The 16,686-nt window shown below is 37.0% G+C and overlaps 2 protein-coding genes and 1 long non-coding RNA gene across 3 annotated transcripts in view; 1 reads left to right on the top strand and 2 right to left on the bottom strand.

The window, feature by feature from the left end:
• LOC105692398 (rho guanine nucleotide exchange factor 40-like) overlaps positions 1 to 4,287 on the top strand; it is a 121,611-nt gene extending 117,324 nt beyond the window's left edge. Inside the window, 8 exon segments of the mRNA XM_048659852.1 lie at positions 54 to 129; positions 253 to 426; positions 509 to 889; positions 970 to 1,113; positions 1,222 to 1,435; positions 1,544 to 1,664; positions 1,666 to 1,958; positions 2,072 to 4,287. Of these exon segments, the coding sequence (XP_048515809.1) occupies positions 54 to 129; positions 253 to 426; positions 509 to 889; positions 970 to 1,113; positions 1,222 to 1,435; positions 1,544 to 1,664; positions 1,666 to 1,958; positions 2,072 to 2,295 (1,627 nt within the window). The 3' untranslated portion in view covers positions 2,296 to 4,287.
• A 108-nt stretch (positions 4,288 to 4,395) lies between these two features.
• LOC105692386 (protein SREK1IP1-like) lies at positions 4,396 to 5,437 on the bottom strand. Its single transcript, XM_012411554.3, has 2 exons — positions 5,218 to 5,437; positions 4,396 to 5,094 (listed from the first exon to the last, which is right to left on the bottom strand). Exon 2 carries the CDS (start codon positions 5,088 to 5,090, stop codon positions 4,617 to 4,619), a length of 474 nt encoding a protein of 157 aa, XP_012266977.2. The 5' UTR covers positions 5,091 to 5,094; positions 5,218 to 5,437; the 3' UTR covers positions 4,396 to 4,616.
• A 6,415-nt stretch (positions 5,438 to 11,852) lies between these two features.
• LOC125502122 lies at positions 11,853 to 16,332 on the bottom strand. The gene is made up of 4 exons (XR_007279974.1): positions 15,669 to 16,332; positions 15,159 to 15,254; positions 12,742 to 12,854; positions 11,853 to 11,953 (listed from the first exon to the last, which is right to left on the bottom strand). It is a non-coding gene; the product is annotated as an uncharacterized LOC125502122 (long non-coding RNA).
• Between the last annotated feature and the right edge of the window lie 354 nt (positions 16,333 to 16,686).

Below are 16,686 nucleotides of genomic sequence, written 5' to 3'. Positions count from 1 at the left end.
CTAATCGACCCCGGGGAATCATATAATTGCCAACTAATCGTTCCTTCTTACAGGACAATACTGCTCATAATGAGGGAGATGATACAGACTGAACGAGATTATGTGAAATCACTCGAGTATATAATAGAGGTAATTAGGATTGTATGCGCGCCTCATAATTGGTGCATAACGTGAACGTGTTACACGCAACTGCCGGTTGAGTTGCGTCCGATTTTTTAATTTTAATCCCCTCGTATTTTTTTTTCGCATCAGAATTACATTCCGGAATTGGTGAGGGAAGATATACCGCAGGCCCTCAGAGGGCAGAGAAACGTGATCTTTGGCAACGTGGAAAAGATATACGAATTTCACAGCCAACATTTTCTCCGCGAATTGGAACAGTGCGAACAGTGCCCGATGTTCGTTGGCCAGTGTTTCGTACGACACGTAAGTCTCCGATGAATCGTATTCTGTGTTCCCCCGATGATTTTTCCCAGTTATTACCTACCGATCACCTTCCTGTTTTTAGGAAAAAAAATTCTATCTCTACGCCTTGTACAATAAGAACAAACCGAACTCGGACTCTCTGATGGCGGAATATGGCACCGCGTTTTTCAAAGCGAAGCAATTGGAACTCGGAGATAAAATGGACCTGGCCAGTTACTTGCTTAAACCGGTACAGCGAATGGGAAAATACGCGCTGCTTTTGCAGCAGCTCGTCAAAGCTGGAACCGATAATACGGATCAGACGACTAACAAGGACGAAAAGGAGAACAAGGAGGACAAAGAGGAGGACTCGAAGCCCCTGGTCGAAGGGGAGGCGGATTTAAGAGCAGCTGAGCAAATGGTCAGATTCCAACTTCGACATGGAAACGATCTCCTCGCTATGGATTCGCTACGAGACTGTGACGTGAGTCCGACGATTTTACTTGGGAGAAATCTTTCGACGTGTTCGAAGGATATTTGGATTGACGGTCGATTCGTTTTTAGGTGAACGTCAAAGAGCAAGGGCGGTTACTGAGACAGAATGAATTTCTGGTTTGGCAGGGAAAAGGGAAAAAGTGCTTGAGGCAAGTTTTTCTCTTCGAAGATCTCATACTGTTCAGTAAGGCTAGAAGATTTCCAGATAGAAAGGTAAATTTCACATCTTACGCATCGCCAAAACTTTGCGATCCGATCGTCGATGTGTTTTTTGAATTCATTCCATTCATTCTTCGTACTGAAACGGTGAACTTTTTTCAGAATCTGGACATATACATTTACAAAAACAGCATAAAAACGACCGACATAGGACTGACGGCTGTCATAGCCGATTCGCCGACCAAGTTTGAAATTTGGTTCCGAAAAAGGAAACCTGGCGATACTTACACCCTGCAATGCGCGAATGAAGATATTAAAAAAGCCTGGACGGAAGAACTGAGCAATCTTTTGTGGAAACAGGCGCTTCGAAACAGAGGTAAGACTCGAATCGGCAAGTAGATCGATCGGCGGATCCTATGCATTTTCACCTCGGTGCTAACGAAATCTATAATTTATCAATAAACGCACACGTTGATTTCCGCAGAAGTGCGCCTAGCGGAAATGTCGAGTATGGGAATTGGAAACAAACCGTGTCTCGATATTCGGCCGAGCGCCGATCAGATCAACGACCGTTCCATCAGCGTGGCTCAGCTCTCCAAAAGTATGTATCAATTTGATCTCATTTCGTTCCAACTCCCACGTCGCCGTTCTTTCGCCATGGATTAAAATATCGTTAAACGTTCACCCACAAGCAGCTCCGCGGTTTAGAAACTCCATAGCGGTTTCAATTTCTGAAGATTCTGGTCGCTGTAGCCGAAGGCCGCACAGTGTGATATCCGTGAGCTCGTCTTCGAGCAGCGGCGGAAGCAGCGGTCCAGCGGCTACGCTGCATCTCGGACTCGATACAAGTCCGCGTCCGCACCACAGAAGTACCACTTTGAACAGTCAATGCAGCGTCGGTGAGTGAAGCGATCCAGATTCATACGAACTCCTCTATTTCCGATCATCGGGCTGCGTGATGATTTTCACTTTACTACTTTTTTCGATCGTTTTTTTCGCGCGTTTTTTTCAGAAAGTGGTATTATAGCCGATATCTCAATTGTATCCGACGACGGTGGCGAGGGAAGCGATAGGAATCACTGGAATTCCTCACTCGAAAGTCCTACGACTCATCTACCGACGACTTCGACTCCTCTTCAGTCTCCGACGAATGCGAATCCCGTACCAGTGACCATGCCGTCTCCTTCCGATGCTAATCTCACACCTTACGACCAAGATATGTCCATCAATCTATGAAAAATATCTGGTAAGATTCAATAGCATTGTAATGTTGTGACTACGATGCGTTTGACAAGCATTCAAATTGCCAGTATCGCGGATCGATCTACGTTCAAACATAATGAACGTTGGAATTCATTTTCACGATGTGTTTAATACGTAGAGTCAGTTTTAATTTAATATCGCCAATGAATTTTGAAATGAATCCGTATAGATGGAACTCGGCTTCATTTAGCCGTGTATTTATCGCAAAAATTTGTCGATCCAATATATTTTGCGTAATGTATGTGGCATCGAACTAACTTGATAATGAAATTGTTGCCTTCGGTAAAAAAATTCATAGCATCAGCGGGATCGGTAGCACATTGAAATCACTGTAGAAGTCATTCAATCGAAATAGATTTTATCAATTGAAATATCGCGAACCATCGCACTGACAATATTTCTCCATTAGAAATGGCAGATAATTCGAACGTCTTATTCAATTATTGATTTTCCTGATCGAGATTTCTGCTATCGTTACAATTATTCGTGTGACCAGACCGAAAATGCGAAAAAATTAAAAAATCAAATACTAAGAGAAATTCCGTTCTGTTTGGGAGGATCAACGATGCGCACACGTAATACCACTTTGTATTATATTGTAATATTGAAATGTATACACCGTAGCCATAATAACAATAATAGCATTGATAATAATAATAACCAACACAACCAATAGTTCGTATTGATTCCAGATTATATATTATACGTAGAATATTATAGTCTCCTTACGGCAATTATTTGTACAACCTTTTTATCACCCTTGGCTAATTTTATTACCACTAACTCCGACCTGTTCACAGGAGCCAAATTTAATTATTTTATAAATTTTTTAATTTTATAAGTAATCGAGGAAAATTTCTTAATTAAAGGAATGTGTGGTCGTTGGTTTTAGGGCAGCTTAACTGAAAATTTGAAAATTTTCAAGCTCATCTCAAGACAGGCCACACAATGTTTAAAAATTTTATTTAGTTATTTGTTATGTAGTGAGACAATACTAGTTCGGACAAACATTGATTTCTTCAAATAGATCGGAAATTGCGAATTCAATTTTACTTTTTGTCAAAGCTTATCTCACATCGCTTACCGTTACTAAATATGTTGTATAGATAAATGAGAAGAAAAAAAAAATTATCTCCCTTGCAAAATAAGTTGGACAATCGCACAGAAATGATCACGCCTGTGAAATCAAATTGAAATGATATTTTTGTAATACGTGGTCTCCACTGTATCGAAACATGCGTTTGTCTGAACTATTGAATGTTGTAAGACAGCAATTACAGGTTTCATTTGGCTATTTCCGTATATTGAAAGAAATTACCGTAGTTAATTCGTTTTTCGTTCAAATGGTCTGCCAAGGTATTGAAATATATCTTATGGAGAGTGACCGAAATCGAGATATTAGTTTTATACATACGCCTCCGAAGTATGGAAACTGCCTGATAAGAAAAAGACTATTCGGAAAAAAAACCCAGAGCCATATCTACGACTAGGCACCTTGAGTATCCATTGAATAAACCAGATTGACGTTTGAATTAATGTTATTGAGATAAATCAAAACAATTCCAAGTTCAGTTCAGAGGTGCCCTGGTGCGATGATAAGCTGAGTAAATTCAGGAAAAGTGTAACTGGACCAAATCTCAGGGCCAATCTATTTTTTGAAATTTTCTGATGGCCAATCGGAAATACTTCTGGACAAGTGATGCTGGCATAAATACATAACGTGGTACCTTGATAATACCAATAGTCATTTGACATAATGATGATGATGATGATGATCTACTCTTTAGGTATTTATTCGCATTATCTTAACTAAATAATTATTGATATCTACCCTATAAGAACAACCCTTATATCATTAATCAAATGTACATATAAGATCCTCTAAAAAAGAATATGATTATCTCAGTATTGTACTGTGTCTAACACCGATGTATTTTATTACTTGATTAAATATATTATATTGGGTGCCTTTTGTAGTGAATTTATCATTGCAATTAATGCCAATTGTTTTCCAAGATTGGCGGAAGTTGGAATTACTTCTTTCTGTAAATAAGGATCAATGATGAGATCATATAAAAGGTAATCATTTATTGAAAAATTTCTCAGGAAGTACTGGTACATCGTCAAATATTTTACATCAGAAAGTTCGAGAACATACAGTTAGGTTTAAATATTAAAAAAATTTTGTTGTTGGGAGGACTTCAGAATGAATGCCAATAATAGCTTAAATCTGAAGTAAAAGTAGATGATTATTCGATATTATTGATTAGCCATGGAAGTTATTTATTTAATCATCAGTTATCACTGTTGTCGCTATCAGAGTCAGAGGAGTTGCGCTTCTTATGTTTTTTGCGCTTGGATTTTTTACTTTTTTTTTTGTGCCTCTTCTTCTCACTATCAGATGAGTCCGACTCTGACTCCGACCTGGGATCCGAAGTTACAGAACTTGATCTAGATCTAGACCTGGATTTGGCTCGTTCTCGCTTAGACTTTTTACCACGCTTCTTTTCCTTCTTTAATTTCTTCTTGGCTTTTTTCCGTTTCTTCGACAGCTCCTTCTCCCTCAACTCAGTTAAGGGTGACAAGTAGTTTTCATCACTGTCTGAGCTTGTGCTGCTAATGTCCAGCACTATTTCTTTGTTCGGATCAACTTTGATGAAGTTCCGACACTGGAATGTCAGATGACCTGCATAGCCGCATTTCTTGCAAGCTGGTCTAACTTGTTCTTTGCTTTGTGGTATCAGTCGCGAAAGAAACTCTGGATCCATGATACTATGCAAAGTGAAATTATTATTTACATCAAATTAGAAGTACGATTCATGTCACACAAGGGATAGGATGAAGTAGAAACATAAATTGACAGAGCAAAACAATGGTCATCGTAAACAAACTCACAATCAGCTGCTATCGCCAATTCACGAAGAAATAGGAAGCTTCAACACAAATTCTGACTGGCAAGCTTTGGAAACTATAGAAGGAGTGAAGGAGAGACGAATACGACGAGATGCTATACTTCAATAGAAAAACAACGATTACAGAGATGAGGTTAAAGTCGACACGATGTGATATGAGTTGGGTAGGATGCCATGCCACGAATACTAAGGCCACCGTTCGGATTATTGGCGAACTGATGAATTCGTCGGCTAACGATACGCTTGGGGCAGCTAGAACACTGACAATGAGCTAGAAGCAGAATTGGTTGGCAAGCGAATTACAACAATTGCATTGCAAGTGGATAATAAATTATAGTTTTAGATGGATAGAGAACGAGCACTCTAGATCTCACTTGAAACCGATTTTAATGATAAGAAAATCCGTCCTCCTGATGCGTTGCGTTAGGTTTCCAACGAAAGAGTGACTTCACGCATCGACTGTTTCAAAACGATGAACTAGAGGAAAAAAAAAGAGCAGATTTTTTTAACTGAATGCGTCTGAAAGAAAAAAGTTCAAGCTTCAATTTGGCTTCAATTTCATTTGATTTGGTGCATTTTTCAAAAAGTTACGAGCGTTTGAAGTTGACCGTGTTTACCGCGATTTGTGCTTTGACTTTTTAAATCGTACGCAGACCCACCCACTTCGGTTGATTGATGAATGGGCATCAAGCAGCCAATCAGCGTTTACTACGAAAATCCGTAGTAAAAGGGTGAAGACAGGGGACTAGACATTCCTTAGTAGTGGGTCAACAGTCGGTGTAGTGAGGTAGGTCAGGAAGTTCAATCACCTCACGGTTTATTCAAATTAATCATATATGGGGTGTATCTTGGCCAAAATTGACGCGAAAAATTCAAAAAAAATTCTGGGAGTATCTAAATTTTTAATCCTATGAGTACATGATGAGTATGTGTATGTATGATGGGTATATATGTACATACCTATGTAAAACTCATGTAAATGGGGTATATTTTTGCCAAAATTGACATAAAAAATTTAAAAAAAATTCTGGGAGTATGTACGTCGTGAAATCTATGGGTACATGATGAGTATGTTCATGTATGGTGAGTATATACGTACAGATCCATGTAAAACACATGTACATAGGGTGTATTTTTGCCAAAATAGACGTGATGAAAAATTAAAAATTCTGGGAGCATGTTCGTTATTGAATCTGATGGTATATGATAAGTATTGTCGTGCGTGAAGGGAATATCTACATAGCTATGTACAACCTCGGTATATATGGTGTATTTTTGCCAAAATAGACGTGATGAAAAATTGAAAATTCTGGGAGTATGTACGTTATTAAATCTGATGGTATATATTTCTCGAAAAATGACCGAGTTATCGCCGAATGATCGCATTTTTTTGCATAAATTTGAGGATATCTCGAAGGGAAAAAATCGTAGCTCAATTTGAACAACGGATTCGTGTTCCTGGGGTCAAAATACGTTAGAAAAGTGTCATACGATCAATTTAAAAAAATAAAAATTTTCGGTCAAAATTTGAAAAAATCGTAAGGGGTACCCCTTGGAAAAATCTCAAATTTTAGCCAAAATTTTTTATTTTTCAAAATTGATCGTATGGCACTTTTCTTATGTATTTTGACCTCAGGAACACGAATCCGTTGTCCAAAATGAGCTACGATTTTTTCCCTTCGAGATATCCTCAAATTTATGCAAAAAAATGCCAAAAAATGCGATAATTCGGCGATAGCTCGATCAATTTTGTAAATGGATCACTTTTTCTTCCAGATTCGGATTTCTGAGCTCAAATTACATGAAGATAGACTAAAAAATCAATTTTTTATTTTTGACCCCAAAAAGCTGAAAATTGGTGATAACTCGGTCAATTTTAGAAATAGATCAAATTTTCTTTCAGATTCGGATTCCTGAGATCAAAATACATAAGAATCTGGTAAAAAAAAAATTTTCCATCGTAAATCCCAAAACCGCAAAAATCCAAGGGGTGCCCCTTTTTTTTCTGCTCCAAAAAGCGAAAAAATGGCGATAACTTGATCGTTTTCATAGATATATCAATTTAACTTGTGAATTCGGATTCCTGGGCTCAAAGTCCATAGACAAACTCAAACTTGGTGTTTTTCAGCCCGAAAAATGTGCAAAGACTACAGTCTTTGGTGATTTTCACCTCGACATCCCAAAGAATCACCCCGAAAATTAGCAAAGACTTTGAAAAAAGAAAAATGGAAAATTCCGAGTAATCTCGAAACAGTCAATTGCGAACGTGTAATTCGGTATTCGTTCGTTGGAGCGCCTCGTACGTAGATCCTCCTTTTCCGAGGCAACGGCAGTGTGACCGCGGCAGCCGAAGCGCGTGGTCATCGGGAGCGACATCGATGGTAGCGCGTACGTACACATCCTTTGAGAAGAGATAGAAGAAGCCAACGAGGAGAGAGAGACATATATTTTTGGGTGAGGATTAGCAATGGAATAGTACGCAGTTACTACAGCGCCATAAATTTTATTGACGAGTCCGGTGTCCAGTTTTGATCCGACCGTGACTCGGGAAGTAGTGTTTCGGTTGATCTACATATTTTTAAAAAGTGCTTGACAATCGGTAGCTAGTGAAAAAACTATATCAGTGAAAATTTCGTGAATTCCGTAACTCGGAGAATTTCCCATAATCACTGGTGAGCATAATGTTTTTACCAGGATTGAAATCTTTGCGCAAAAACGCAGGACTTTGATTATTCACGATATATTCCCAGTATTTTAAATTGAGAAAGTATGAGGGTCGCGATTTTGCGCCGTAGAAAAAACTTTTATCGTTCGAATTCCAAATGACTATAGCTAGTTCGTTATGCATTATTATATTCCTATATTCATTGACTTAAATAACAATAATCTGATTGATTTCGGAATAGTATTAACAAAAGTTGGAAAACTATCAATTTTTTTTGTCCAACATTACCGAAGGTACTTATCATCGGGATTTTGGTTTAAAATTACGCTTCATTGCCATTTCGTGAACGGATTTATTAATATATTTGAGGTTCAATTTCACAATTTCACTCGGTTTCTGACATAGTATTTTCGCATTTCAGATTCATACTTGACAGACGTCGAAGGTGCCTGGTTCTTCCCAATACGGTTCAACTCTGAATTACTATCCCAACGTTGTGCTGAAAAATTCGTATAAGGTAAGAAATGATTGCTATCTTGTATTCGTTGACTTGTAATGAGATGAGAAGTGGTCTGTCTGATTTGCATTTCTGGAGTCAGAATGCATTCAATGAGCCTACTAGAATTGGAGTTCTATGAAACTTTTCCTTTTGTCTCGAAAAAACGCCAGGCATTAGATATTTCTTGAAATTTAAGATCGGGATTGAAATTTCTTTTGGAGAGTTTTTCGAAAAGTCAAAAAGTTTGTGAATCTGGAAAGTTCAGAATCGAAAATATCTCTATAAGATTTATTGCTAGCCGTACTCGACGAATGGCGGAGTTCGCGACGGACATTTGATGATGATTGATAATATAAATGTGTTCATTGATTGATTTATTCGTTAATCGAGTGAGTTATCTATTGATTTATTTATTGAACTATAAATTCGAACCCAATGCCTATCTACTCTCGATGTGAAGCAATCGTCGCGTCTATGATTGCAGACTCTTCTAGTAATCAAACAATCAAATATTGCTTCTAGCATTCCGAAATAGTAAAAAATTCATCCGTATCTCGATGCATTTATTTATTTATTAAGTTATTCATTCAATCATTCATTCATTCAGTTATTCATTAATTGATTTCACTATCGAATCATGAATTTATGCATGTCTTCTATGAAATCACATGTGAATCTATCGTCGCATCTTCGATTGCATACTTTTCTAGTAATCAAACAATCAATTATTGCTCCTAGCCTTTTGGGATTGTGGATAATTCATTCGTGTCTCGATGCATTCATTCATTCATTTAGTTATTCATTCAATCATTCATTCATTCAGTTATTCATTAATTGATTTCACTATTGTATCATGAATTCATGCATGTCTTCTATGAAATCACATGTGAATCTATCGTCGCATCTTCGATTGCATACTTTTCTAGTAATCAAACAATCAATTATTGCTCCTAGCATTCCGGAATAGTAGATTATTCATTCGTATCTCGATGCAGTTATTTATTGATTTAGTTATTCATTTAATCATTCATTCATTCAGTTATTCATCCATTTATTTCACTATCGAATCATGAATTTATGCACGACTTTATGAAATAACATGTGATGCCATCGTCGCATCTTCGATTGCATACTTTTCTAGTAATCAAACATCTTTTTATTGCTCCTAGCCTTTTGGGATTGTGGATAATTCATTCGTGTCTCGATGCATTCATTCATTCATTTAGTTATTCATTCAATCATTCATTCATTCAGTTATTCATTAATTGATTTCACTATTGAATCATGAATTCATGCATGTCTTCTATGAAATTACATGTGAATCTATCGTCGCATCTTCGATTGCATACTTTTCTAGTAATCAAACAATCAATTATTGCTCCTAGCATTCCGGAATAGTAGATTATTCATTCGTATCTCGATGCAGTTATTTATTGATTTAGTTATTCATTTAATCATTCATTCATTCAGTTATTCATCCATTTATTTCACTATTGAATCATGAATTCATGCATGTCTTCTATGAAATCACATGTGAATCTATCGTCGCATCTTCGATTGCATACTTTTCTAGTAATCAAACAATCAATTATTGCTCCTAGCTTTTTGGGATTGTGGATAATTCATTCGTGTCTCGATGCATTCATTCATTCATTTAGTTATTCATTCAATCATTCATTCATTCAGTTATTCATTAATTGATTTCACTATTGTATCATGAATTCATGCATGTCTTCTATGAAATCACATGTGAATCTATCGTCGCATCTTCGATTGCATACTTTTCTAGTAATCAAACAATCAATTATTGCTCCTAGCATTCCGGAATAGTAGATTATTCATTCGTATCTCGATGCAGTTATTTATTTATTTAGTTATTCATTCAATCATTCATTCATTCAGTTATTCATCCATTTATTTCACTATCGAATCATGAATTCATGCATGTCTTCTATGAAATCACATGTGAATCATCGTCGCATCTTCGCTTGCATACTTTTCTAGTAATCAAACAATCAATTATTGCTCCTAGCCTTTTGGGATTTTGGATAATTCTTTTGCATCTCGATGCATTTATTCATTTTTCTGGTTATTCATTCAATCATTCATTCATTCAGTCATTCAGTCATTCAATCATTCATTCTATTCTTAAATCATGAATTCATGTACGACTTTATGAAATAACATGTGATGCCATCGTCGCATCTATGATTGCAGACTCTTCTAGTAATCAAACATTTTTTTATTGCTACTAGCATTTTGAACTATTGAATAATTCACTCGTTTTCTCGATGCATTCATTTATTCATTCATTCATTTATTCATTGATTTATTTCGTTATTGAATCAATATTGAACTCTCCTTTATTCACTCATCCAGTCATTATGTTATTAACTGCTGGATAGTGGTATTAGAATTCGTCTATCAGTAGGATTTGGGAATTTATCACAGGTTCAGAAACAATTTTCGCTGTTATATTTTGAACAAATTTATTCATATATTCAAGATCCAGGTTGACAATATTACATTATTTCCCATATGATATTTTCTTTCAGGCTCTCAATTTGTCGTCACAGTGCCTTGATCATCGCAGTACCTCTTCAACTTCCAACCCTGAAGGGCAGGACTTTCATGCCATCGCACAATTCTTTTACAGGTGATTATAATAATATATTCAATGCAAGATATTATAACATCACATTAGCAGCAATATATTCACATATAATATAATATGACATATGATTAATATATCGACATAGAATATAATATTGGTGATAATATGTTCTTATATGCATCTCATTGATAATCAATCTTCCATATGTTTCAGGTACTCGGAGATGCTGCCGCCGCAGTTATGACCCCCTGGACTTCCCCTGTTCATCAGGGGGAGTCCAGGGACTCGTCCCCTGGGACTGCGCGGCCTCCCACCGCCCCCGGGGTCCCAGGGGACCCAGTCCCCGAGGACATGTCTTCGGGGATGCGGTATCCCCGCTGGAGGGGATGCCATATCCCGAGGGACATGTCCTCGGGAACTGGTCTTCGGGGACGCGTGTCCCCCCAGGGACACGTCCCCGGGGATGCGGTATCCCCGCTGGAGGGGATACCGTGTCCTTGGGGGCGTGGCCTTGGGGGAATAAGCGTCCTCGAAAATCCCGGGAAAAGGAGGTCCCTAGCGGACACTTTGTTTTTCGTTTCTCTAGAGAAATCAAGAAAACGAGTGACCGCTTGGGACCTCCTTTTCCCGGGATTTTCGAGGACGCTTATTCCCCCAAGGCCACGCCCCCAAGGACACGGTATCCCCTCCAGCGGGGATACCGCATCCCCGGGGACGTGTCCCTGGGGGGACACGCGTCCCCGAAGACCAGTTCCCGAGGACATGTCCCTCGGGATATGGCATCCCCTCCAGCGGGGATACCGCATCCCCGAAGACATGTCCTCGGGGACTGGGTCCCCTGGGACCCCGGGGGCGGTGGGAGACCGCGCAGTCCCAGGGGACGGTGGACTCCCCCTGATGAACAGGGGGAGTCCGGTCAATGACGTTGGAGGAACTGCGTCCTGTAACACAAACAACAAATAAATAATTAGTTGACGCAATACATGATTTATTGTATGACCTATCATGTAACCTAATGTATAATGATTTTATGACTTAGTATATAAGTATATAAGATGTTTGAATTATAATAAATTGTACCAAGTTATGTCACAATAAATTATTGTCTTGCCTTATTAGCGTGTCTGATAACTTATATCATGGGGGTGCATGAATTTAATAAGTCCATTACCCAATGGTAATATTAGGTGATCTGATTTTACAAGGATTTTAAAAATATTCTTCAAGGGGACGCAATTCATATCACATGTGAAATTCAGGTCATGATGTAACAATAACTTATATTTATATTATTTTTGTATCCACGAATAAGATCAATAAATTTTTCCGTATCTCATCACGAGAAGAAATCGAGCGAATCATTGAAAAACCATTCATAAATCCCGAGAAATTTTTCAGGTGTTGCATTAAGTGCATTTGCATTAGGTCCTTTCGCTGATCTCATGATAGAGAACGTAATCAAATTACAATGGAAAACAGCCGTTTGAGCGATTTGAGAAATGCTACGTTGATGGCCCAAAAATATCAGAAAACTTTTGTATTGAAAGTTCATTGAGAATAATAGCTGTATCTAATTTGTATGAGTTGAATATATCAATTGATTATCTCAAAATACTGAAAGGTAGAATGAAACGCGTGTAATTCAATTGTATAGTCAAAATGGAAATTACAAGTTGGCGCAAGCGATTTAGGCAATATTCAACTAATTTGTCGAGGAAAGCTTGCTCACCGTTGCCTCTCTCCATCGTCGCTCTGAGGAGACTGCGTTGCTGCTGATGTCGATCCTGGAGTCGCCGCTTTTGTCGCTGGAGCTGAACTGCCGTTGTATCCAAGACGTGAGACCTACGACATACATGTACTCTATTGAACATACACTAGATTACACGTTCCCAATCGAATGATTCGTGATTAATTTAATATTGAATACTTTGAGGTAATTCGATGAAAGAATGGATAATTGAATGAATAAATGTTTGAATTGATGAATGGGTAAATGAATGAATGAATGAATGAATGAATGGATAAATGATCGATAAATGAATTACTAAATTGATAGAAGAATGAATAAATAATTAAATTGATGAATGAATACTTCAGAAATAATGAGAAATTATTGAATGATTCGAAATACTATTCATCATGATGAATTGTTTGATCATTAGAAAAGGCTGTGATAATGGATGCAACAATAGCATCACATGTGATTTCATAGAAGACATGCATGAATTCACGATTTGATAGTGAAATAAATTAATGAATAACTTAATGAATGAATGATTGAATGAATAACCAGAAAAATGAATAAATGCATCGAGATGCAAAAGAATTATCTACTATTCCGGAATGCTAGGAGCAATAATTGATTGTTTGATTACTAGAAAAGTATGCAATCAAAGATGCGACGATAGATTCACATGTTATTTCATAGAAGTCATGCATGAATTCATGATTCAATAGTGAAATCAATTAATGAATAACTGATTGAATGAATGATTGAATGAATAACTAAATGAATGAATGAATGCATCGAGACACGAATGAATTATCCACAATCCCAAAAGGCTAGAAGCAATAATTGATTGTTTGATTACTAGAAAAGTATGCAATCGAAGATGCGACGATAGATTCACATGTGATTTCATAGAAGTCATGCATGAATTCATGATTCAATAGTGAAATCAATTAATGAATAACTGATTGAATGAATGATTGAATGAATAACTAAATGAATGAATGAATGCATCGAGACACGAATGAATTATCCACAATCCCAAAAGGCTAGAAGCAATAATTGATTGTTTGATTACTAGAAAAGTATGCAATCGAAGATGCGACGATAGATTCACATGTGATTTCATAGAAGTCATGCATGAATTCATGATTCAATAGTGAAATCAATTAATGAATAACTGATTGAATGAATGATTGAATGAATAACCAAATGAATGAATGAATGCATCGAGACACGAATGAATTATCCACAATCCCAAAAGGCTAGGAGCAATAATTAATTGTTTGATTACTAGAAAAGTATGCAATCGAAGATGCGACGATAGATTCACATGTTATTTCATAGAAGTCATGCATGAATTCATGATTCAATAGTGAAATCAATTAATGAATAACTGAATGAATGAATGATTGAATGAATAACTGAATGAATGAATGAATGCATCGAGACACGAATGGTTTATCCACAATCCCAAAAGGCTAGGAGCAATAAAAAAATGTTTGATTACTAGAAAAGTATGCAATCGAAGATGCGACGATAGATTCACATGTGATTTCATAGAAGTCATGCATGAATTCATGATTCAATAGTGAAATCAATTAATGAATAACTGATTGAATGAATGATTGAATGAATAACTAAATGAATGAATGAATGCATCGAGACACGAATGAATTATCCACAATCCCAAAAGGCTAGGAGCAATAATTGATTGTTTGATTACTAGAAAAGTATGCAATCGAAGATGCGACGATAGATTCACATGTGATTTCATAGAAGACATGCATAAATTCATGATTCGATAGTGAAATCAATTAATGAATAACTGAATGAATGAATGATTGAATGAACAACTTAATAAATAAATAAATGCATCGAGATACGAATGAATTTTTTACTATTTCGGAATGCTAAAAGCAATATTTGATCGTTTGATTACTAGAAGAGTCTGCAATCATAGACGCGACGATTGCTTCACATCGAGAGTAGATGGGCATTGGGTTCGAATTTATAGTTCAATAAATAAATCAATAGATAACTCACTCGATTAATGAATAAATCAATCAATGAACACATTTATATTATCAATCATCATCAAATGTCCGTCGCGAACTCCGCCATTCGTCGAGTACGGCTAGCAATAAATCTTATAGAGATATTTTCGATTCTGAACTTTCCAGATTCACAAACTTTTTGACTTTTCGAAAAACTCTCCAAAAGAAATTTCAATCCCGATCTTAAATTTCAAGAAATATCTAATGCCTGGCGTTTTTTCGAGACAAAAGGAAAAGTTTCATAGAACTCCAATTCTAGTAGGCTCATTGAATGCATTCTGACTCCAGAAATGCAAATCAGACAGACCACTTCTCATCTCATTACAAGTCAACGAATACAAGATAGCAATCATTTCTTACCTTATACGAATTTTTCAGCACAACGTTGGGATAGTAATTCAGAGTTGAACCGTATTGGGAAGAACCAGGCACCTTCGACGTCTGTCAAGTATGAATCTGAAATGCGAAAATACTATGTCAGAAACCGAGTGAAATTGTGAAATTGAACCTCAAATATATTAATAAATCCGTTCACGAAATGGCAATGAAGCGTAATTTTAAACCAAAATCCCGATGATAAGTACCTTCGGTAATGTTGGACAAAAAAAATTGATAGTTTTCCAACTTTTGTTAATACTATTCCGAAATCAATCAGATTATTGTTATTTAAGTCAATGAATATAGGAATATAATAATGCGTAACGAACTAGCTATAGTCATTTGGAATTCGAACGATAAAAGTTTTTTCTACGGCGCAAAATCGCGACCCTCATACTTTTTCAATTTAAAATACAGGGAATACATCGTGAATAATCAAAGTCCTGCGTTTTTGCGCAAAGATTTCAGTCCTGGTAAAAACATTATGCTCACCAGTGATTATGGGAAATTCTTCGAGTTACGGAATTCACAAAATTTCCACTGATATAGTTTTTTCACTAGCTACCGATTGTCAAGCACTTTTTCAAAATATGTAGATCAACCGAAACACTACTTCCCGAGTCACGGTCGGATCAAAACTGGACACCGGACTCGTCAATAAAATTTATGGCGCTGTAGTAACTGCGTACTATTCCATTGCTAATCCTCACCCAAAAATATATGTCTCTCTCTCCTCGTTGGCTTCTTCTATCTCTTCTCAAAGGATGTGTACGTACGCGCTACCATCGATGTCGCTCCCGATGACCACGCGCTTCGGCTACCGCGGTCACACTGCCGTTGCCTCGGAAAAGGAGGATCTACGTACGAGGCGCTCCAACGAACGAATACCGAATTACACGTTCGCAATTGACTGTTTCGAGATTACTCGGAATTTTCCATTTTTCTTTTTTCAAAGTCTTTGCTAATTTTCGGGGTGATTCTTTGGGATGTCGAGGTGAAAATCACCAAAGACTGTAGTCTTTGCACATTTTTCGGGCTGAAAAACACCAAGTTTGAGTTTGTCTATGGACTTTGAGCCCAGGAATCCGAATTCACAAGTTAAATTGATATATCTATGAAAACGATCAAGTTATCGCCATTTTTTCGCTTTTTGGAGCAGAAAAAAAAGGGGCACCCCTTGGATTTTTGCGGTTTTGGGATTTACGATGGAAAATTTTTTTTTTACCAGATTCCTATGTATTTTGATCTCAGGAATCCGAATCTGAAAGAAAATTTGATCTATTTCTAAAATTGACCGAGTTATCACCAATTTTCAGCTTTTTGGGGTCAAAAATAAAAAATTGATTTTTTAGTCTATCTTCATGTAATTTGAGCTCAGAGATCCGAATCTGGAAGAAAAAGTGATCTATTTACAAAATTGATCGAGCTATCGCCGAATTATCGCATTTTTTGGCATTTTTTTGCATAAATTTGAGGATATCTCGAAGGGAAAAAATCGTAGCTCATTTTG

Source organism: Athalia rosae, chromosome 8 (genome assembly GCF_917208135.1).
Source record: "Athalia rosae chromosome 8, iyAthRosa1.1, whole genome shotgun sequence".
NCBI classification, from domain to species: Eukaryota; Metazoa; Arthropoda; class Insecta; order Hymenoptera; family Athaliidae; genus Athalia; species Athalia rosae.
Note: the sequence above shows the minus strand (reverse complement) of the source record. Positions and strands in the feature narration are given on the sequence as shown.